Raw genomic sequence first — 25,094 nt, 5'->3', positions numbered from 1 at the left:
AAGATTTTTTGTGTAAAAATTTCATATTAAATAGTTTTATTGATGATCTACATGATTACTATAGCGTAATGAAGACAACAAAGGAAGTTTGGGATGCCCTACAAAAGAAGTACGATATCGAGAAGGTCGGATCGAAAAAGTATGTCGTCAGCTGTTACCTTCAATTTCAGATGACAGATGATAAATCTGGGAAGGTCCAGTCCCATGAACTGCAGAAGATAGCCCATAAAATAATAAGTGAAGGTATGCCCCTAAACGAGAAACTCCAAGTTGTTGTTATTATTGATAAGTTGCCTCCTTTGTGGAAGGATTTCAAGAACACCTTGAGGCATGAGACCAAGAAATTTTTCTTGGAGAGTCTGATAGGATTGAGGAAAAAGTCCAGAAGCAGGACTAGATGGAGGAGGTGAACATTGTTCCTAGGAAATCTGCCTCTAGCATGGTAAAGCCTAACCAAAGTCCAAGGGAACCATAAGGAAATGTCAGAACTGTGGTTCCAGCAACCAGAACAATCAGAAGAAGCAGAAACTCTCCTGAGGAGAAACAGTGCAGTTCCTTTACTTTAGCTGTAATAAACTTGGACACATAGTTAGGAATTGTAGGAATAGACGTTGTCCTAATGGTCAGGTAAGCTTGATAAAAGAATCGTTAGTTACCATGATCACAGAAGTAAATGTGATCGATGGTTCTGAGGGGTGGTGGATAGACATTGGCGCTACGTGCCATGTCTGTCACGATTAGTCTCTTTAAAGCTTATACTGAAACTAAGGATAAGAACATTCTGTTAAGGGATCATCACTCAATGAAAGTTGTTGAAATCAGTGAAATTAAGCTGAAGCTTACAACTGGGAAGACTCTCACCTTGAAGGATGTTCTGCAAACTTCGGAGATAAGAAAGAACTTAGTCTCAAGCTATCTCCTCAACAAGGCCGGATTTGCCCTAACAATAGGGGTAGGTTTATATACCCTTACTAAGAGTAATATATTCGTAGGGAAAGGTTATGCAATTGAGGGTATGTTCAAATTAAACCTTGACATAAATAAAATGAAATCTTTTGTTTATATGTTGTGTTCTTTACATGTTTGGCATGCTAGACTTATCATGTTAATAAGAGATTAATTAGTAACATGATTAGGCTGGAAATGATACCTAAATTATCCATGAATGAATGTGATAAATACGAATATTATAGTCAGGCTAAAATAACTAAAACTCCGCATAAATCTGTACTTAGGGAATCTGAGCTTCTAGATTTAACTCATTCTAACTTATACGAATTTGATGGCATCTTGAACAGTAAAAAGATATTTTATTGCTTTTATTAATAATTTCTCTGATTTCACCTTGTATATTTGCTTAAAAAAAAAGTGATGTGTTTGATTCTTTCACATTGTTTGTAACTGAAGTAGAAAATCAGTTTAACAGAAAGGTTAAAAGACTTCTTAGTGATAGGGAAACTGAGTACGACTCAGACAGCTTTAGTGAGTTCTTTAACTCACATGGAATAATTTATGAAAAGATTACACCTTACTCTCGTGAAATGAATGGAAAAACGGAAAGGAAAAATAGAATTTTAGTTGAGCTAGTAGTTGTTATTTTACTCAGTTCAAGAGTTGCATCTTATTGGTGGGTAAAATCATCCTTACCATGTGTTGTGCCCTAAATAGGATACCAAAATCTAAAAACACAACTTCACCTTACGAAGTCCTCATGAATAAGAAACCAAACTTGTCATACTTTAGAACTTGGACCTGCCTAGCCTTTGTAAGAATTCCAAACCTTAAAACAAGAGAGCTTGCTAGTAGAGCCTATGAGTGTGTCTTTATAGGCTATGTCATAAATAGTAAAGCCTACTAGTTCTATGACCTAGTAAACCAAGTGATCATTGAGTCAAATGATGCTGACTTCTTTGAGGATAGATTTCTCTTTAAATCGAGAAATAGTGGGGGCTCAAGATCTAGTAGTATAACCCTAGATAGAAATCCTACCTTTATAGAGGAGGCCGACCCAGAACTTAGAATAAGAAAAAGAACTAGAACCATCAAGGATTTGGGGATGACTTCCAGACCTATAACGTAGAAGAAGACCCTAAAGATCTAAAAGAAGTCTTGTCCTCTATAGATTCCAACTTATGGCAATAAGTTATAAATGATAAAATGGACTCTCTTGAGTCAAAAAAGAACTTGCTATTTGGTAGACCTACCCCTGGTTGCAAAGCAATAGGTTGCAAATGGATCATAAGGAAGAAGCTTAAATATGATGGAACGGCTGACATGTTTAAAGGTAGGTTAGTAGCAAAGGCTTTAGACAAAGAGAAAACATATAATTCTTTGACACCTTCTCCCCAGTCACTAGAATTACCTCAATCTGTGTATTGTTTTCTCTAGCTGTCCTAAGTAACCTCAGATAGATGTAAAGACCACTTCTAAATGATGAACTTGAAGAAGAGATTTATATGGAACAACATGAGGGCTTTATAGTCCATGATTAAGAGATTCAATGACCAAGCAAGTGGGAGAAGTTCGTGTCTATCGTATAGACTTGTGCTTGATCATTTAGTAAAGGTACATTATCGTTTAGGAAATCAGGTTGATCATTTGCACGATCGTTTAGAGAAGTTTGCTTAGACAGGCGATCGCTTATTAAAATACAGCACGATCGTTTAGACAAATGCACGTGTACACGATCGTTTAGACAAACACTTTGAACTGTTGTGTAGTCTCTCGTGAGCTAAACGATAAGCAGTGTACAATTCTTTTCCAAAATGAAAATATTTATCATTTTATCCTTCAGTTATGAAAACTGAATACAACCTCCCACTTTCACGTACGGGTATGGTGAAACCACCAACAATTATCTCATAATTGTTTTAATTATAAATAAATATAATAACTAACTTATCATATAATGTTTATAACCTATAGTTTTAATATCACATCATATGCAATATTTAAACCATAGTCCTTTTCTCCTTTACTTGATATAAATCATATTTATATCATTTCCTTCAATTAATGTATCTCATACATCATGTCAACTATATCATATATAATTGAACCAGTTTAATCATATCATATATAATCAAACTCCCTCTTGTCAATTTGAACACTTCAAACTGACCCAAAAACTGATTCTCAACTTGCATCCATTGAACTACCAAAGGGACCTTACGGACCTGTAGCTTGAAGCTCCAACGGTATGTGAATAGCTGACTAAACTCTTTAGCCACGAGATCCATCATTCGTTAACTGTCGAACACTCCACTAAAGACCGTCAGTTGCACTCTTCTCACCACAGATATATTTCTGTGTCCATCGGATATAACAAGTCAACAATACAATAACCCTTAACAGATGCTCGTAAGTATAGTTGGGTCAATTTACCATTTTGCCCCTGTAGTTACATCTAACTCCTTAAGTATCATTGATCCCTCTAATGAACAATATCTTATAGCCCTACTATGAGTGGACACCTCTCTAGCCATGAGAAGATGTGTGGCGCCACATCGTTCAAGCTTCAAAATCAATTCTTAAGGGAGCAATCTATCTACTTACCCCTACTTCAGGGAAAGAGTGAATTCCATCTTGTATAGCTGAGTTCCCAGCTCCCCAATCAGACGAATCCCCAAAGTGGTAGGTTTAAATCGGCAATTTGGCCACTCACACCCATGCAAATCAAAGGACCGCCCTCAAAAGCAGGAGTTCCCAACTCACTCAGGATTAAGGGCATGTTACCTATGGTCATTCTAGTGAAGTTAAGTCTCTATCATGAACAATGTTATATAACGAGACTATGCACTTCGTGGTCAAGTCTTATACAAAATCCTTTGTATAGGACACCTCCACTCATATGTCTCTACATGAATGATTAGGATCAGACCATCTATAGCACGTCACAACACTTATAACTATCTACAAAACGGGTCGCATCCATAATGTCACAAGGATAAGGTTTCCCTTCTATATCCATATACTACAAACCATTTTGGTTATCACTTAAAGCATGATCCACTTGTATGTCTCCACATACAAGCTTAAGTTACAACGATAACCATGGATCTTAGTTTATTGGTTTGTGGTAAAGCAATTAAAACATCTCATGTTTCATAGACAATAGTGAAGAAAATATCTCATATTATTACAATATAAGCATTTGTTCAATATAGGTGTTTACAAACTACAGGACCCAACGAAAGTTTAAGACATCAACCCTAACAAGACAAATCTCTTTATGGTAAAAAAAACAAGCTCCTAAGCAATGGCATGGAAAATTTGATAACCTAATCTTATATAAAGGTTTTAAGGTTAATGAAAGTGACAAATGCATCTAACAAGTTTGAAACAATCTTTGCACTATCCCTGTGTCTGTATGTAGATGACTTATTAATATTTGGGTCGAACTTGCACGTCATAAATGATGTAAAATCTATGTTGAGTGCAAACTTCGATTGAAAGACTTAGGAAAAGGGAATATAATCTTACGCATAAAAGTGACTAGGTCTGAAGAGTGAATTTCTTTAGATCAATCTCACCATGTAGAAAAGATTCTAAAGAAATATAATTACTTTGAATGTAAACCAGCGTGTACTCCTTATGACCCTAGTGCTATTCAAGAACACTAGTGACATTGTTAATCAAACTGAGTATACGAGCATCATAGGTAGTTTTAGATACGTTGCTGACTATACTAGGCCTGATATAGCTTATGTTGTAGAATTACTTTGTAGGTTTACAAACAGACCTAGTATAGAGCATTAGAATGTTATAGAAAGGGTTATGAGATACTTAAAGAAAACCCAAAACTTAGGGTTACTTTTTTCAGAAGTTTCCCACTGTCCTTGAAGGGTTCAATGATGTTGACTATGACTCCCTCTCAGATGATTCAAGGGCTACAATTGGCTATATCTTTAATATAGTAGGCAGAGCTGTCTCTTGGAAGTCCAAGAAATAGATTATTTTAGCCCAATCTAAGATGGAGTCAGAAATGATAGGACTAGCAATGGCTAGTGAAGAAGCAGGTTAACTTAGAAGTCTACTATTAGAGATTCCCTTATGGAAAAAGTCGGTGCCAACCATATTGATTCATTATGATAGTACTACAGCAATCGCAAAAATTCAGAACCGTTATTACAATGGAAAGAGATGACAAATGCGTCGTAAGCGCAATACCATCAGAGAGTTCCTCATTATTGATGCAATTAGAGTGGATCATATATGAATTGATGAAAACTTGGCTGATTCTTTGACGAAAGGACTGGCCAAAGAGAATGTTTTTAAAACCTTAGAAAGTATGGGACTCATGCCTATAGAGAGATGAATCACTATGAGGAATACCCAACCTATAGAATGGAGACCCCAAGAAACAGATTCAATGGATAATAACTAATCACAAATGTTAAAGTGAATCATGCTAAAATGAACACAGAGTTCCCTTCCCATAACCTAGAGTCTGAGCATGATATCCTGAAGTGTAAGAAAAGTTGAACTTAGTTCTTAATAAGATCTATACTTGATGTCAAGTAGGGTACCTAGCTACAAGACTACTTTTGATAGACTCACCTATGTGAATGTAGAAGTGGGGGTCACTTCATATGGAGTTTTAGACAAATTTTTTAAAGCGTTCACTAAACTGGGATATACGTGCTAGGTCTTAAAGCATGGGCTTTTGAACTATAACGTTGTGTGTGAGATGTTGTTAGAGATAGAGTTCAAAACCAAGAGTTACTCTAGTATTTTCTGGATCATCTACACTATATAAAGGTTCAAGTCGTAAGACACCTTTATTTTTGCACAGTATTTTATAGACTGATATTGCTCAATGAAAAAAAAAAAAATCTTATGTTTTAAAATTTTTAAGTGGAGAATTGTTAGTGAAAATTTCAAGTGTTAAATGGAAAAAAGGCATTTTGAGAATCTCACATTACTTAGTTTAGGAAGTGAAATCTCTTTCTTATACTCCCACCTTGAGTTGTGGGTTTGGGCTCCAAGGGGTACTATGAGTGAGTGGGAAGATTGGAAAATGTAGGCCTGATCAATATCCCAGGCCCGTAATTATTTTTTATTAAATATCATGGATAAGTTAAAAAAAAGTTAATACCAAATTCAATGAACATTCAGTATTTATTCAAGAAACGCTAAGCCTAGTTTTTCAGCCCAAATTGAAGTCGAAAGACTCGTGAATTTCCATGCTACCACTGTTTCACTTCAACGGTCGCTTCCTCCTCTTCATCGAGGTGTACGACTGAATTAATGGTTGATTTGGTATTTATTAAACTAATCTATGAGTTGTTTGATACATGTGCACTCGTATTTTTAGAGCTATCATTTTATGTGAAAGCCTCCAGTACAAGGCTAATGCTAAATCACTAATCTTTTGTAGTTTTGCTAAAGGTGGGTAAAGTTTTAACGAATAATCTTTTGCTCCATTATTGATGGCCTTGGCGGCCTGTCTCACTCATCTCTACACTATTTGTGCTTGAGTTGCAACTGCTTGGAAGCCTTTTAGATACATTGACAGCCAATAGTATGATTGTAGTCCATTATTAACAAATTTGCAAGATATAATTAACAAGTTGACGTTAGAAAATGGTTTTTGAAATTAGGTTCCATAATACATGTAATATTTGAGATGTATTTTAATATCAAAATATCTTTTATACTAAACATCAAAGAATTGGATTTATCCAAAAATTAAAATTTAAAAATATATTCGACATAGATTTAAAATTTGAGATACTAAACTCAATTTTAAGTTGAAATTTTGATATCTTACTAAATTTAAATATTCCACCATAATGTTTCTTCAATTTGAAAATTCAATAATAAATTTAATTTAAATAACTTAAAATAAAATCAATTATATTAGGGGCGATTTTGAGCCTAATGGTATGACATGAAATGTGTGAAAAAAAATAATAATAACAAATATTGAGCCAAATATAACCATTTTGGGCCTAGGGGAGAGGGTTAACTCAAGTCAGGCCCAAATCAAAATATACATAGGAAAATTTAGATGTATGGCAAAAAAGTATCCGCAATCTAAAAAATAGAAAACCATTTGATTTATGGCAAGATGATATGAGCATGAATCACATGTATTTTTTAATTTCCATCATTGCTCTTGTTGAAAATCTGGAAAGCATTTGACGTGATTAATCTTTGATATATTTAAACACTTTTCCTATACAATCTATCCAATTTTATATTTTAAATTCAATATTACAATCTATCCAATTTTATACTTTAAATTCAATATTTATCATAAATTTTTGTTTTAGAAAAATCAACATTTATCTTTCAATTTTTTTTAATATTCTCTTTACTAGATTCTGACTTATTCATCACCTCAAAAAGAATTCCTCCTAATTTCAATATGAAAATTAATTCCTCTAATTTAACTACCTTGGATGAGAATCTAAATCAAGGTTTTATTGTGTCGTCGGGTGAAAGATCAAGGTACATAATTTAACCATTTTAACTAATTTTTTGTTTCTTCTTTTAATTTTTCATTTATATGATTCATTTTTTCATGTTTCCATGAGAATAAGTAAAATGTGACAAATTGATAATAGTTTGGGCGTGAATTTACGAATTATGTTTTTTTTATAATATTAAACAAATGGGGACAAAGTATAGGTTTGTTAAAATAAGAAGGAAGAAAGCTTAGAAATTGAGAAGAGGAATTTTGTGTATTTGTATTTTTCATATTGAAGGCACATATGGCCTTAGTAATTTTATATATAGTGGACCCTAGACCAGGGACAATAAGGAAATAATAAAAAATAGTTGTATTTTACAGATGACAATCAGTGACTCGGCTAATTAAGATTTTATATAACCAACTAGCTACAAAAATTATTTGGGTGATGCACGGTTGGTCCTTTCTTTTCTCATTTTCTTTTATTGTCTTGATTTGTTGTTAGGCCTGGGTTGGTCTCCTAATATCCTCCCTCAAACGAGAGGGTTGAAGAATTGCGTGTCAGTGAGCGATTTGCAGATGGAACATACCGACAAGGACTTGATCGCATACAAAGTGTATATCAATCTCGATATGCTTGGTTCGGGCATGAAACACGAGCTAGAGCCTTGGCACTGACATTGTCACACCATAACACTAGTGGGGTAGGGTAATTGATTTATCCAAATCAATTTAGTTGAGGCATGGACAAGGGCTCTATACTTAGATTTAGTGCTTGAGCATGCTACAAAACTTTATTTTTTTATGACCAAGACACTAGATTGCCCCCAAGGAACACACAATAAGCTGCAACTGAAAGTCTATCATCAACGTTGGCAGCCCAATCGCCATTAGAGTATGTTGGGTTAAAATAAAAGCCCATGGTGCTGAGTGCCTTTGATGTACCGTAGCACTCGTTTCACTGCTTGCCAATGTGTTGTGGTTGGAGATTGACTGCAAAGGATATATCAGGTCGAGTTGTGGTTAGATACTGAAGTGCCCCGATTGTGCTTCTGTACAATAGTGGATTTTCCAAAAGAGACCCATCCAAAGCAAATATGTTTTTGCCAAGGACAGGGGGTATGGGTGTGGAACTTGCATCACTAAATTCAAGCTTGCTAAGTAGATCAGCAACATATTTTTCTTGATTTAACATAATTCCTGATTCCAAATAATGTACCTAAATGTCTATAAAGTAGTTTCGGGACCCCAAGTCTTTCAAAGAGTATTGAGAGTCAAGAAGCTGCACTATTTTGCACGCATCATTCCCAGTGATGATTACATATCGACATATACTAGTAACAAAATAATGGCTGACCTCGTTTTGTAGATGAACAAGTAAGAGTCTGATCGTGAATTGTAGAAGCTCCAATTGATTAGAATCTGTGTTAGGGTGTTATTCTATGCTTTCGGGACTTGACTTGTTTGAGACCGTAAATGGCCTTGTTGAGCTTACAAGACATAATCTGGGAAGTTTAGATTGACAAATCTGGGTGGTTGTTGCATATAAACTGTTTCATCCAATTTACCATTTAGGAATGCATTGTTGAAATCCAACTGTCTCATTATTCAACCTTGTGACACTGCAATGCTTAAAATGATACGTATAGTGGTTGGTTTAACAATTATACTATCTGCATTGCTCTTGATTCTATAGATCCACCGGTTTCCTATAACATTCATGGATGGGGATGGAGGGACTAGCTGCAAAGTTTGATTTTTCTAGCAACATATTCTTGTTCCATGGCATCCTTCCACTGTGGCGTTTTGAGAGTATCAATTACCCAAGTAGGTATGGTTGTTTCCTGGTGGAGGAGGAGGCGTGGGGATACATGTGTAGTATTGACAGGTAGACGAGCAGTCTGTTGGTGTATCGAGGTTTGGATGATGCACTAGGGATGTGAAAGAGAACTGATGTTGCTGGTTGTAGGGGCTTTGAGATGTTGGTAAGGAGAGGTTAGATCAGTGAGGAGATACGGAGGTGGGAGGGGTGGGTGAGTTGATAGAAATGGTGGGTGGAATAGTTAGTGGGCTGAGTTGTTTATGACTGAGTATAGGACTTGTAGGTGAGGATGGGTTTGATGGAGCTCTCTGAGACGGTGTTACAGCTTGTATAGGTACTTGTATAGAAGAGCATACAGAGTTAGAAGACAATGAAGTGTGAGTATTGGAAGCAGAAGAAATGCCACTGGTCTTTGTAAGAGGGAAGTCCTCTTCATTGAATATAACATGTCGTGAGATAACACTTTTCCATCAGATTCCTCATTGAATATAACATGTCGTGATAACCACTTTTCCATCATATTTGAGGCAGTTATACCCTTTGTTTGACCAACTTGGACCTAAGTAGGTACACCGATCGATAGTTGAATTTATTCTTATTGTAGGATCGAAGACAAGGATAACATGCACACCCAAATGTTTTCAAGGATGAGACATCAAAGGATTTTCTTAATAATATTTCAGTTGGAGACTTTTCTTAAAGAGTAGATGTAGGAAGACCATTTAAGCCACAGGGCAGTCTGAAAGCCATCCCACCAAAAAATAAATGGGCAATGATGCTTGAGCTAGAAAAGTTAGGCCAACTTCTACGATGTGAGGATGTTTACGTTCAGCCCGATCATTTTGTGATGAAGTATAAGGACATGTAAGCCGAGTTTCCATTCCTAGTTGATGAAGGACATGTAAGTCAAGTTTCCATTCCTAGTTGATGACATATTTTGTGTATTTTAATATATTCCCCACCATTATCAGATCGTTAGGCCTTCACATTGGTGTTAAATTGAGTTTTGAAGCATAAGAAAGTGATTGAAAGCTCCTACTATGTCACCTTTCTGTCGTAAGGGTTAGAGTTAGATATAACGACTAAGTCAAAAGAATTCTTTGCTCTTGGGAAAATGGTAGGGAAATGGGCTTTGCCTCACAAAATACAAGTAGTTCAGTTTGTATATCTAGCTAAGAGATGTCTGATTTGTAATAGTTGTTACAGGATTACACTCTTCCTCTAAGCCCAACCTGTGAGACTAGTGCCCTTGTAGTGACAGGATTTTACCAAAGTTATCAGCATGATTTTTCATAACCCTTAGGTATTCTTCCATTTTTAGGTTTCCTTGCCTCAAAAAGTCTTCCTCTGCTACATTCCCATAGGTCTTTTGAGATTTCATAGCCCATTACTTGTATAGCTATTTCAGGTATCATTGAATTATAGAGCAATCAAGAAGTAATTGATCAACCACTAACCGCTTCATATTGTGGATTAATAATGGCTCCTACTGTAATCCTGGGTGACTACTTGAGGTTTCCTCGGCCTGTTCAGCAGCTGCATTGGTGGTCGTGATAGTGAACAGATGAGTGAGCAAATGAATTTTGTGTATTTTTCATATTGAAGGCACATATGACCTTAGTAATTTTATAGACAGTAAATCTAGAGACAATAAGGGAATAATAAAAAATAGTTGTATTTTACAAATGACAATCAGTGATTGGGCTAATTAAGATTTTATACAACCAACCAACAACAGAAATTATTTGTTGTTGGCCTGGACTAATCTCCTAATATGTTACTCTGAACTCACTTTCACAAGAAAAGTATATGAAAAAACTATCATTTTACACATTTTGAATACACGGTTTTTGTTCTCCAATGCACATAATCTCACATTAGCATGTTTTTAGATTTTAAAATTTACAATACAATTTGAGATTTAAATTATTTGATTATATCTTTTTTTACCAAAGGGATTCTGATTTAACGATTTAACTTAAGATTTAAAAAAAAAAAGAATTTAATTTGAGATCTTAGTTAGACATACTTAAACATGCCCAAAAAACTCATGGGTCGGGCCTCACAGAAATCCCCAAACGGGGAATGGGGAAATATATATTAATATTAATAATGTAGACTTTGTTAGGATAATGTTAGAGATTTTAATTATTAGGATTAAAAACTTTATTACTTTAATTCCTTAGATATTGTAATATTTAAGATAAGATGTTCTAATTGTTAAATTTTAATTTATAAAAATTATGAGAATTTAGCATTTTAACTATATCTTTTTAAATTGAATGTGTATTATTGTATTTATTACCAAAATTGATAATATTTTATTTAAATGAAAGTTGTATTAGATATATTTAAGGAAGGGTTGAAAATATATATTTAATTGAAATAAAAAAAAATTGTTAAAAAAATGATAGTGGAAAAAATTTTCCTACGGAGAACCCGATCCTTGTCTGTTCCCGACAAAGAAACTCGCAAGGATGGAGAATGGAGGGTCTGTCCTTGCCCACGGACATCTCTAGACAGTGGAAAAAATTTTCCTACGGGGAACCCAATCCTTATCTGTTCCCGACAAAGAAACTCGCAAGGATGGAGAATGGAGGGTCTGTCCTTGCCCACGGACATCTCTAGACATACTTAAATCTAAGAATTTAGATTTGTGAAAGATTTCTATTATTTTTATAAAAAAAATTACTTTATTGGTCAACTTTATTAATAATAATAATAATATATAAATCTACGTAGTCATGATTTGAAATCTTTATTTACTTTAATTAATTAATACTTTTTTTCTAATAAATCCTGGTCATTTTTTTCTATTTTTCAAAATGAAACATCTACTTTGTTATTCCTCTTATTAGCTCTATATTGTTTCTACATAGATGATCCTAATATTAGGCTCGTATTACACAAATGTTTATATATCCTTTTTTTTTACATAAGTGGACTAGTTTTTTTCACAAATATTATAGGGCATTTACATAATCCACCTAAACATTAACCCAAAAAGAAAAAACTCAAAAGAAAATTCAAATTTTTTCTCATGTAGGCCCAAATTCTAATAAAAAAAGATTTTGAAAATCATCCCTCAAAAACCCTCCTAGATTTGATATTCTCCCTCAAACTCTCCATGAAAGCAGACATTTAGGCAAAGAAGAGAGTTTTTGAGCTTCTCAAATCCTATCTTCAATTGCAACACCATTGCTAAATGGTCTTGCTTGTGTAAAAATTCAGAAAGTACCATTTCTTCATTTCAAAATCTGGAAAAAGTAAGAGAAAAGAAACTCCATGTGTGTGATGAAACCACCGCTAGCCCATTTAAACCCAACACTCAAACAAATATAAGAAAAACCTCCTCAATCTACCATAAATGTTGGTTTACATATTTAATATAAATGATAATGAAACCTCTATTTTATATTAGACATGAAATTACATGGTCATATCCCTCCTTTTTATCTGATATCTTTTTGTATCAAACAATATATGCATTACATATTCACATTTTTTATATATTGGTAAACACACCAAAAAAAACAAACATGGTATATGAGATGTGTATTTACATTTTTCAATATATTAACAATATATTCAACCTAAAAATATTAATGTTAAGCTGAGAATATGAAAGAAAATAAACAAAAATCTCCCAAAAACAAAGGTTACATTCATTTGAAATATCCCGCATTAAATGAATATCAGTCAAAATTAATAAATAATAAAAACAAAGTCAAAATTCAAAAATAATATTTGTAAAGCTCTTAGGTTTGAAAAAAATCAGAATACTTTATTCCATTCACTAAAGAAATATATGTGTACAAGAGTGACCAAAGAAAGAAAGCATAGGAAAAGCCATAAATAAAAAATATAACAAAGATATTTACAATAATAAAATATCTCTAATATTAGAACTATAACACTCTATTGAGCATATATATTAATCATACCCAACTTGTTACATAGATAATATATATGTGTTCCATTGAATACTTTCGTGAATATATCTCCTCATTATTCTCTAGTCTTTAGATATCTTGAAGATACCAAACCTTTAAATTTTCTCACGTATAAAATGGGAATCAACTTCAATATATTTAGTCCTCTCATGGAACATTGATTAGACGTGATATCAAGTGTTGCTTGATTATCACACCACAATTTTGTCGATGTGGTGATTTCAAATCCCAACTCAATAAGAAGTTGATATATCCAAATCAATTCACATAGATTGTGTCTTTGCTCTATATTCTGATTTCGCACTTGAACGTGACACCACATTTTGCTTCTTACTCTTCCAAGAAATCAAATTACCACCAACAAAAACACAATATCCTAAAGTTGATCTTCTATGTTCCTTAGATCCTGCTTGATTGGCGTCTGAAAAACATTCAATATTAGTATAACCATAATCCATATATAATAAACCACGCCCGAGAGCAACCTTTAAATAACACGGAATTTGTTCAAATATCGCCCAATAATCAACTATAGAGCATGAGATACACTGACTCACAATACTTACTAAATAGGCTATGTCGAGTCAGTCAATGTAAGGTAATTAGGTTTCCCACTAACTTCCTATATCTTTCGGGATCTTTTAGCAATTCTCATCTTTTGTGAGCTATAAGTTGGGCATCATGGGGGTACTACATGACCCCCTAGCTTCCCTATTTCAATCACCAAGTCAAGTACATACTTTACCTGTGATAATAGCATTCCTTTCTTTCTTCTTATTACCTCAATTCCTAAAAAGTATTTCAACATGTCCAAATCTTTTGTATGGAATTGACTATGGAGAAAGGTCTTTAAGGACGGGATACCTAAAGCATTGTCATCAATGATCACAATATCATTAATATATACAACTAACAGAATGACACCACTCGCAGATCTCTTGATAAAGATCGAATCATCTGACATGCTCTTCTATGTCCCAAAGCTTTCGATTACTTGACTAAATTTGTCAAACCAAGCCCATGGACTTTACTTTAATCCATGCAAATATTTACGAAGGAGACACACCTTTATGTTCTCCCCTTGAGCAACAAACTTGGTGGTTGCTCCATACATACCTCTTTTGAAGAATACTATGAAGAAATGCATTTTTAATATTAAGCTGATGTAAAGACTAGTGATTGATTGAAGCTAATGAAATAAACAACCTCACAAACGTCACTTTTGCTAATGGAGAAAAAATATCAGCATAGTCAATGCCATAAGTTTGTGTGTAGCTTTTTGATGGGCTTCTTTCTTGTCGGGAGAGAAACTAAATCCCAAGTACAATTGTCATCTAAGGCGGCCGATGGGCTTTTTTCCTACCAGGGGAGAAACTAAATCCCAAGTACAATTCTCATCACACCAACCAAGATGAGACCAAGATTTATGAACAGTTTTAGGGATGGATACAGACTCTAAGGATGCAATGAATGAACATGTAGAAGATGACAAATGGTTATATGAAACAAAAGGGGAAATAGGATGAGCGTACTTACGTATACATTTACGAAGAGCAATAGGAATATTATCACTCGTTTCTGGATTCAATAACGAAGAAGACACTGGTACAAGGCATGGAATTGAAGGAGACAAAGAAACCTTTGGTACAGGACATGAAACTGAAGGAGGTTGTCATTGATTATAGACTTTAGTTATGGGTGGATGAATATCGATAGACACAGGAAGAGATGATTGGGGAAGAGAATTAGAAGGGGCAACAATTAAATAGACAAGAAAATCATCCTCTGACTTCTTAAGTTCCCCATGACTCTTATTCGAAGAAACTAAAGGTGAGGAAAAGAAAAAGGAATGTTCAAAGAACATGACATCAAGAGAGGCATGATATTTATTTGGACTAGGACAATAGCATCGATACCCTTTTTTAACACGGGAATAACCAAGAAAAATACATTTTAAGGACTTTGGATCTAACTTGATATGTTGAGGTTGAACATCTCGAACAAAGCGAGTACAACCAAATACTTTGGGTGGAATAGGAAACAAATGTTTTTTAGGGCATAAAGTACAAAATGATATCCCACCCTCAAGACTGGAAGAGGGCTTGCAATTTATTAAGAAATAGGTTGTGAAAATAACATTGGCCCCAAAGACTTTTGGAACATGCATCTAAAACATAAAGGCCCTAACTTTTTTCAAGAAAATGACGATTCTTTTGTTCTAGAACTTTATTTTGAGATGGAGTATTGACACAAGAAGACTGATGAAGAATGTCGTGGGCATCTAAATAAGACTAAAGTGCATAAGAGAAAATTTCTTTAACATTATCGCTCCATAAAATTTTAAAAGCACCACTAAACTGAGTTCAAATTTCAGCATGAAAATTACAAAAATGAGAAAGTAACTCAGAATGATTTTTCATTAAATATAACCACTTTACACGAGAATTGTCATCAACAATGTAGCAAAATACTGAAACCCCCTCCTTTGGACTCAATAGGACATGAACCCCAAACATCATAATGAACTCATTCAAATAGAGCGCTAGCTCGTTTATTGACTCGAGGATACAAACTCAAACGATAAAATTTCGCAAACTGACATAACTCACAATCTAAAGAAGACAAATAATGAAGCTGGGTACAAAGACTCTTCAACACAAATATAGATGGATGACCCAAATGACAATGTTCTTTAAAGGGAGACGACATGCTAGAGCATGCGATGGTTGTAGGTATTTGTGGTTGAAATATGCAAAGACCTCCAAATTTACGCCCTACACCAATAGTTTGCTTCATCGTAAGATCCTAAAATAAGCAATAACTAGGAGAAAAGAAAACACAACAATGAAGATCACGAGTGAGCCTATTGACCGAAATCAAATTGACAGAGAATTATGGTAAGTTTAAAACTGAGGACAAAAAAGTTGATTCAATAAGATGGATGGTTCTCAATTCTGAAACAGGAGTGAAGGTTCCATCAACTATAGTGACATTAGGTGAAGAGGTAAATGTACAAAGGTTGGAGAACAAAATGGAGTTACTTGTCATATAGTCTATACCACCGGAGTCAATGACTCATTTCGAAGTGGATGAAAGAAGGCATTTAGAGATGTTACCTATCTTTGCAATGGCAGTAATAGGAGTAGAAGATGAAGTAATCAAAGACTCTTGATATTGTTGCAATTTAGCAAACTCCTCTGTAAAAATAGTAATTGACTTGCAAGATTATCAGGAGTAGAAGCGACATGTGTAGATGGTACCCTTTGATCCTTATTCAGTAATTTTCTGCAGTCACGTTTCGTATGGCTAAGTTTACAGCAGTAATAGCAAACAACATCTCCTAAATTTGATCGTTGGTTGTTGGATAACCTTTGGAGCTATATAATCCAACCTCACATTACCTCTAAACTCATTTGCGCGCCCAATCAAAACACTACTAGAATCAATGACATAACTACTTGTGGCTTCTCTGTACAAAGTATTTAAGTATAAGCTTCTATGTTTGAGCTTGATAAAACTTGATCTTTGGCCATCTAATATTTAGGGTCAAGACCAACTCATAGATAAACAACTTCTCACATTGAGCCATTAAGACTTTTAGATCAATGCTAATTGGCATCATTCATCTCTCCTCGATCAAGTTGATATAGTCTTACAAACAAACATTCTATTAATGTTCTGTTTCCCAAAATAAAGAAAATCCAAATATTCCAATAGTTCCTCGACTGATTTGCAATGATTTACAAACTCAACTATTTTACGATCAATAGAATTCTTGATTTGTAAAAGCATTTTTGAATCGTTTCACCACCAAATCTTTTTAGTAGAATCAATAGTAGCTCTTCCATGATATGATCATCCATCTCAATGCTCCTAACAAAGTGGCGAACATTTGATCTCCATAAATAGTAATTTGATCTATTCAACTTGTGTCCTGTTACTTTTGACACCATAGGAATCATCTCAAACATGACCATTGGTTTCTTGTCAGCCATTACCTCAAAAATTGGACAGAAATATTGATTAAAGTCTAAAGGAACACTGTGTTGAAGCAAACCCTACTTTAGGAGAGATTTTTCCTTCAATGAACCACATACAGTAAGCACATAACCAAAACAAACACACCACCAAAGAGAGGAAACTACTCCGATGACACCCACAAAAGACGAATCGAAACAAGTAGCACACGTGACTACACGTGCCAGCGTGTGGTTTAGACGACAGAGAGATTGTGACGGCACGTGAGCTTCATGCATTGGTCAAATGGACACCGAACTTTGGAGTTTTGTAGATCGACGACTGGGCTCCTCGTTGGATTGGACGGTGTCAAAAAAAAATGAAAAAAGATGAACCAACTTGTACCAACAGCGGCGAAAGACGGACTGCAGTGGCTAACAACGGTGAACAATCATAAGAAACTCCAAGAGAAAAATATGACCAGCTTGAAGAGGAAGAATATTCCAAAAAAATAGAAGCACGATATTTTTGCTTTTCCGTTTTACTATTACACGCACAATAAGAACTTGAAGAAATGATCGACATGAGCATTCAAGGTCTACTGAATTTCCTTGCTGAAATTTTAATATATTCAGTTTTGAATATATTGAAATTTCCCAAGCACAATATAGTAAAAGAACACTCGGTAAATTAATGCACCCAAATTTGATTGCTTTCTTAAACAATTAACTCTCTAGTCCAATTCCTCTGTTTAAGGTCGATGGTGAGGTTTTTAATGGACAACTTCTCTGGAGAAATAGAACCAAGAAAGGAAACTAGAAAAAGGATGAAAAGCCACGTAATAGAAAGAAAAATGCTTATAAGATATAAAGTAAGTATAAATTAATTATAAAAAAAAAAAAAGGCATAGAATAAAACTAAGGGTCAAAATTAATTTTTTTTTCCTTCTTTAAACTCATGAAAAGCAAAGCAGGCCTTTTTAAGGATCAATCTTAAAGATTAACAAAAAGGGCCCAAATATTGTAAATATGCAAATTGCAGTACCATCTTCAGTTGCAATTGCAAACAAAAGTACAGCACCTATCCGACCCCTTCCTAACTGTCCTTCAGAAAAACGAAAAAGTAAGGGGGAAAAAAAATCAAGATGTAAACTTGTATGCAAGCAGAGACTTCGTTACCTATTGACTTATTGCACTTTGCCAAAACAACACTCACTCTCTAGTCTCTGCTTCCTGCCCAACATTGTCAACTTTTTTTTTTTTTTTTTTACTCTACTAAAAGAAAAATGGGAAGAAACCCTAGACAACTTACCACAAAAACAAGTTGATATTAGGCATTCGGGATCACCAAGTCTGATGAGTCTAAACTGACAAAGATCCCACAGGAAAGATGATTCAGACAGCACTGGAGGGCTCTGGTAACTTACATCTGATTGGCTTCAAAGATGGCTTCAGCTTCATGTACTGCAACAAAACAATTGAATGAATATCAAGTACCGGAAATATGTTGTATAAATACAATTGAGTTCTTACATTATCTTTACTGTAGCAATTCGCCTAATGTCAAATTTCATTGCATTACTAGATATTGTTGATTCAATCATAATTATCCTTATGAACAGATGTTGAAACGGTGGACCCTTGTACCCTCGAGAATGAAACGGGAAAAATAAATGAATGAAGTGACAATGTAAGTTTTGATTTCTCCTGTCTCATGCATAACTAGTAGGTCAAGGTTACAAACTCGTGATTTATTTTCCCTTTTGATAATCACAGCGTCCATCCAATATCCAAGCTAGCTTATAACTACCTTAACTAGTCTCTTCAAACAGCTAAATAAAAAGCATATACCATCTAGAATATTTTTAACGTTGGGAAACCAATTATACTTTATTTCTTAGGCTAGTAAACACAAGAATTGATGCCACGATTTCCAGGGACTCTGGGCTTATATCTTGTCCTGTTGACAACTGATCGGGCTTATGGTTATGCAGGCCTGTTCGAGGGACATAATTTAAGTTCAAGCTGGGACCATGCATATTATTGACCAGCAAGTTCTCAACACAATTAAGCATTAAAAAACAGGAGGTCTATAAAAGAAAGATCAGACTTATTCCTGGATACTGGCATTAACGTTTCTTTCAATAAGAAAACAGACATTGAAATCAAATAATGATAAACAAGTAATGCAGAATGCAAGAATTTTAATGAAAAGATAGGAAGCAAGCACCCAACCTGCTGATAAAAAGCATTAATCTCCTCCTCCGTTAGTCCTTCATCCTCTCCTGAATTTTCTTCCCATCCAAGAGAACGAAGAAATGCAGCCTCTTCCTCATCTGTACATAATGCTTTGTTAGGGCTCAAACTCTTATTCACAACCTCAGAAAACCTCTGAACCTCTTCAGTGGTATCGCCATTGCTAGCTACCTCATCATCAGTAACAGTAGAAGGATGCACTGCAGCACTAACTACTTCCCCGTTCACTATCCCAGATTTTTCCTTGATGGAAGATGTGCAGATACCTGAATCTTGTAGACAAGTGGAACCATTCACCAAAGTTTTTTTCTTTATGAGATTGAAGAAATCATTCCTGCTTTGCGATTGAGCAGAAGGGGGTCTCTTTTCCAAAGTGGATCCTGATTTCAGATCCAATGCAGCTACCTTCCGCTCCAGAGAGGATGAAGGATTCAAGTTGTTTTGGTTCCTTAAAGTGTTAGGTGTTGCTGAAGAGGCAACAGAAGAAGGTTGGCAATTTGCAGTTCTACTGTTAACATTACTAATTGGATTTGAGCCATCCTTTAACACGCCATTCTCCCATACTGGTTTGAGAACCAGAAATTTCCCATGAGTGGTCTTTGGAGAATCGGACTTGACTTGTCCACCTCGAAGAGGCTGACTATTATGTTGCACCAGGGAGAGCTGTTGTTGACCGCCCTTGCCAGGCACATTCATTTCAGCAGGTCTGGATGCTCCTTTGGACTTAGATTTTTCAAAAGAATTAAGAACCTGAGAAGAAAATGCGCCAACAACTTTGAGATAATGTATAGTTTCGCACTCTAACACATTCAGGTATTCATTACAATTGTCTTCTACAACATGTACAAGGTTGCAGAGAATATTATTCAGAAATATTTTCCATATGAAATTTAAAAATAAAAAAAATAATAATAAAATAAAATCACCACTAAGTTTCCAATACCTTTTCCTCTAAGATTCTATTTTGATAAGAAACGGGACTTTGTATTAATCACAAAAAACAGCCTCGGGGCAGAGGGGCAAGAAGCCCCTCCCCTTAAAAAACTAAAGCATCAAGGCAGGCCTCCCAATTTTGGAGGATCGGAGCAAGACTGTAATTACAAAAACAACACAAAACGAAAAACAAAACTGTGTCTAAGAGTCCATAAGGATGAATAATTTGATATGATGACCATGAAAGATACTTTGGAACCAAGATGTTCAGAAATCAATTGTTCCCCTTCAACTCTTAAAAAAGACTCGGAAAAGAAAAGTCCTAAATCAGAATTTAAAACGGAGTGTATCAGTCTATCGGATTATACAGAACAATGCAATCAGTATTGCTCAAAATGGAACTGAGTCAACTGACACGACAAAATAGAGTACAATGAAGGTAGGCTTTGCAATTAAAGGAGAATGAAATCAAATATCAAAAGAGCACGGGGAAACTGTCCATTTGTAGGTATGGTAATCCTCCGGACCTTAGGTCCCTAGCTACAGTACTGGCCAATGGATTGCAGTCAAACAGGAAGTCAAAGAACAAGGGAGTCTGTTTAGTGAGATTGTGGTTAAATGCCATTGATCTGTTTGACGGGAGATTTGCATTTAAGAAATAGATAAAATTTCCGAGACTCCTACAAAGAACCTCGCATCTTTGAGAAAATGTTTCTTTTGTGGCTTCATTATGGAGCTCCAATTCTGAAAACTTTACAATATCTGGTCCCATGTATATATATCTTTTTCAGTAACTTACATGTGAGTAATAACATTTTTACGTGTCTCAACTCTCAATCTTGTTCATTCAGCTTTAGCTATGAATCTACAATTTTTGTTCTGAACTTGGCATCACTTCTTATAGAACCATTGTCTTACACTTGGTTTTTCTTAAAAAAAGATGTTCACCTAAGAAGTGGTCACACAGTCACAGTTCGAGATCTTCCATATTCAGCTGTAAAATAAGACCATAAATGATAATGTTTAACAATGAGAATGAACTAGTTTCATTTCCACTTCATTACCAAATTTTTCCAACTCAAACACTAACTAGAAGAACAACATCGCACTTGCAAGTTTGCAACCAACATGTTCTCATGACCATGAAGGTTCAATTATGTAAATCCAATGGTGAACAGATAAGAAAACCTGTCTCCTATGTGACCATGCCATCAGAATATCCAAATTTGGAACTTATTTGTCTACACCATGCCATCATGTTTTAGCTATTACTTTTTTAGCTATGAGCCCACATTTTATCTATTATTATTTTACCCATATTTTGTCTCCAAACACTGAGTGGACCTAAGGTTACCATGAGAAGAAGTATAACATGCAAACAATTCGTAAAGAAAGCTTCTGTCCATAGATTAAAAACTTTAACATCACTCAAGCAAATTCTTCACTAATACAATTGGCAGAAGATATGAAACAAAATATTAGACACAAAGAAGATAAACAGAAGAATATAGAAAAATATAGATTTCCGTTCCATGGACTATTTTTTTAAAAAAAAAAAGTGTCAAACAATGGAGAAAACTTACAGAAACTTTAGGCATCGAAGGTGTTACTGGGATTAATTGCCTGGACTGCTTAATAGCCAATTCCTCAAGCCTCTGTGTCTTGACAGATAACTACAAACAAAGAATGGCATTATATCAACAGCATTAAATGTTTTCTACAGACATTTTAAAGAAAAGTTACTACCTCAGTTGACTGAGAAGCAACACGCGCTCTTGTTGGTGCCTGTGTTAAAGCTTCAGCCATCTTGCGTGGAGTTGTTGCATTTGGGGACCCCAACCCAGAAGTGGCAGCAACAGTCGGTTGAACAGATGATGGAGCAGCCAGACTGCCTGTGAGGATAGTTGGCACCTCAGCCAGAGCTGATGTCCATCCCTCCCGGCCAATAAAAGTTGAACTTCCCATAGGCAAGCTCTGAACAGATGTGGTCAAGCCAGGAGATGATACTCTTCCTACATCTGGTGCTCCTTGCCTTTCTTCTGATCCAAGTGATGGAAAATCCTTGTCAAAAACAGCCTTATCAGTGATACCGTTAATTGTACTTCCTGAGTGAAAGCCATTACTGTTAACCTTATGATTATAGCCTTCACTTTTCAAGTCGACAGCACCTCTTTGAGGAAATAAATCACCTTGCTTCCTAGATACCATTGAGTGAGAACGCCGCAAAGTTTCCTTCTCAACTCTACTGGAAAATATGTTTACCAGAGGGCTAGAAAAGTCATAGCCCCAGGGGTCCCCAAGATTTGACATTTCTTTCTCCTTGTCACGGTCTCTATCACGATGATTCCTATTGAAACTACTGTAAGCATTCTTTCCAGATCCATTACTAGAACTCCTCCTCGAGCTTGATGAAGATGACCAATCCAAGAAATCAAAATGTGGTTTATCTATATCGCTAATGCTCTTTGAAGTTCTACTCCTTGAGTAATGAGCTTGAGAAGAAATATCTAGTAAACAATGAGTAATACCAAATCACTGAATGTAATGAAATAGTGATGGGAAGTGGGCACCACAATGGAAGAAAAGAAATTCAACCATATAATCATTAAAATAAAAATAAGAGAGTATTGAAATTGAATAGGTTGGTGTCCAACATATAATAAACTATAAAATACCTGAGTGAGAAGAAGACGATGCAAATTGTTGAGCTGAAATTCCACTCCCAGAAAGACTTCCAGAACTTCTCAGCCACTCTGGAACTAATGTAGGTTCACTTCTTTCCATAATGAGTATTAAACATGATCAAACATAACAGCATAACACTTCTTGCATCCTTTACCACATTCTTTGAATAATGATTAAGACAAAACACCACCAAGGTACTAGTCCTTCCTAATGCCCGCGGAAGAGCACGAAAGTGCTATAAATGTTTATAAAGGCATCAATGAAATAAAAGAGTTAGACAAAAAAAAAAAAAAGAAAGAAAGAAAAGAAAAAACTAGTAGGACGGATGCCAATATCACAATTTTCTATGAAGGATGGAAAGGAAAGATTTGACTCGACCTAAATAAAAATTTTAATCCTCATCAACAGACCTGCAAACTCCACCCCTTGTCTTGCAGAATTATTCTCCACCGACAATAAAATCCACCCTATAAATCATAATCACTGAACATATCCATGCATGACAGTGAAATCATTACTGAGCTCTGACTCACAATAACAATATTGCTTGAAACCTCCTACACTAGAAGTGGTAATCGCAAAGTTTGAAGCCTGGCCGCAGAAGAACGCAATGGCAATGATATAAAAACTATTTGAAAGGAAATGCAACGGAAGGAAGAAGAGCAACTCTCTTTCCCTCATCCATCTTCCCCCAAATAACGAATTGGAAGCAAGTGTGAATAACTCAGAAGCCCCTCATCTCAGCGTAAAAGGGCGGTAGAGATAGGAATGAAGATCATATCTACGTAGACAGAGGAAGAAGACTCAGAATTTCGAAGCAACACTTGAAACCCCACAAACAATTCAATCAGAAGACCCCTAAAGTGGAGTAAAACATCAGAAAAAACAACAGAAGTGCAAAAAATGAAACCCTAGAGCATGATACCTAACATAAACTTCGATTCCAGAACCAATAATCATAAACAGCAATCTCAAAAACGAAATAAACCAAAGTAAATCCTAGCAAATAAGCAATAGGGAAGGAGGGATTAAGGAAGAAGACTGACCTTCAGAGTAGCGATTGGAAATGGAAGGAAGGGAAAAGAAAAGGAGTTTGGGTAAGTGATGAAGGGTAGGGTGTATGAAAGCAATGCGTGTGAGAAGAATGCAATAAGGTTGGGAGTAGGAGAAGAGAGCAGATAGAATGAGAAATCGGAGGAGAAGTTTGGGGGGAAATGGGGATTGAATTCTGGCCGGAAAATGAATGGGAATTGAGCTTCTGCTTATTGGTAAAGGTCCGCCATGCGAGAGACGACGAGAACGAAGACGGAATTGGAAGAAGCGAATAGAAGGAGATTGATACTGGAAAATGTAACATGCGACCAAGAACGGCACTCTTCACAGGAGAAAATAATATCCTTTTTCCTTTAAATATTAAAAACCAATTACTCAACCTTCCCTAAGCTACGAACTTAATTTATATACACTCAATTTTCATTATTATTCTTAATTCCAAATTAAACGAGATAATTTTTTTCTTTTTTTTGAATTTGTTTTTCCTTTTTTTTTTTGACAAAGTCATTATTATTGTTTATACAGTATCAAGTATTTTATCTTGTAATCTACTTTAAACAAATCTTTCTAAATCAAATCTTACCCAAGTTTTGAAACTCTATCTATTGATTAATTTTGAATAAAATATTATTTTTAAATTGATTCATAATAATTTAAAACAAATAACAGAAATAAGAACTAGTGTATTTCTCTTTACTTTGAGTCTTTTCTTCTCTTTGTAATTTAATTTAACAACAAAAAATATGATGTGAAAAGTGAAACGAGTATCAGACAAACTTTTCATTTCTTCATCTTTTGTACTCTGATATTATATTTATTTTTTTAATGCAATGTTATATTAAATTAAAATTATATATATAGATATTGTTGAATTAAAGATATAGCTTTCAAAACCTACCTCTCCGCAACTTTATAGAAAATCTTGTGTGTTTATTGACTTTGTGGTACTTCAAAACTTCATCAGGTAAATGCCGATATATAATCCATGCTAGCTAATCTTTTTTGGAAAAAAAAAATAT

At 35.0% G+C, this 25,094-nt stretch overlaps 1 protein-coding gene across 3 annotated transcripts; it reads right to left on the bottom strand.

Annotated features, from left to right (window-relative positions):
- Positions 1-18,073: 18,073 nt before the first annotated feature.
- On the bottom strand, positions 18,074-24,452 carry LOC120086719 (uncharacterized). Of its 3 annotated transcripts, none has more exons than XM_039043494.2 (7): positions 24,069-24,452; positions 23,433-23,803; positions 23,013-23,257; positions 22,084-22,844; positions 21,921-22,010; positions 19,384-20,154; positions 18,074-18,612 (listed from the first exon to the last, which is right to left on the bottom strand). In XM_039043494.2, the coding sequence occupies exons 3-7, from the start codon at positions 23,119-23,121 to the stop codon at positions 18,544-18,546; spliced, it is 1,800 nt and encodes a 599-aa protein (XP_038899422.1). In that variant the 5' UTR covers positions 23,122-23,257; positions 23,433-23,803; positions 24,069-24,452; the 3' UTR covers positions 18,074-18,543. The 3 variants fall into 3 exon arrangements, with proteins under 3 accessions (XP_038899422.1, XP_038899426.1, XP_038899423.1); XM_039043498.2 differs by having other exon boundaries at positions 23,433-23,880; positions 24,069-24,403; XM_039043495.2 differs by lacking the exon at positions 23,433-23,803.
- Positions 24,453-25,094: the final 642 nt, after the last annotated feature.

The sequence above is a fragment of the Benincasa hispida genome, chromosome 9, assembly GCF_027475165.1.
Source record: "Benincasa hispida cultivar pf3 chromosome 9, pf3_genome.v1.1, whole genome shotgun sequence".
Lineage (NCBI taxonomy): Eukaryota > Viridiplantae > Streptophyta > Magnoliopsida > Cucurbitales > Cucurbitaceae > Benincasa > Benincasa hispida.
The sequence above is the reverse complement of the archived record's forward strand: the minus strand, read 5'-3'. Positions and strand labels throughout refer to the sequence as shown.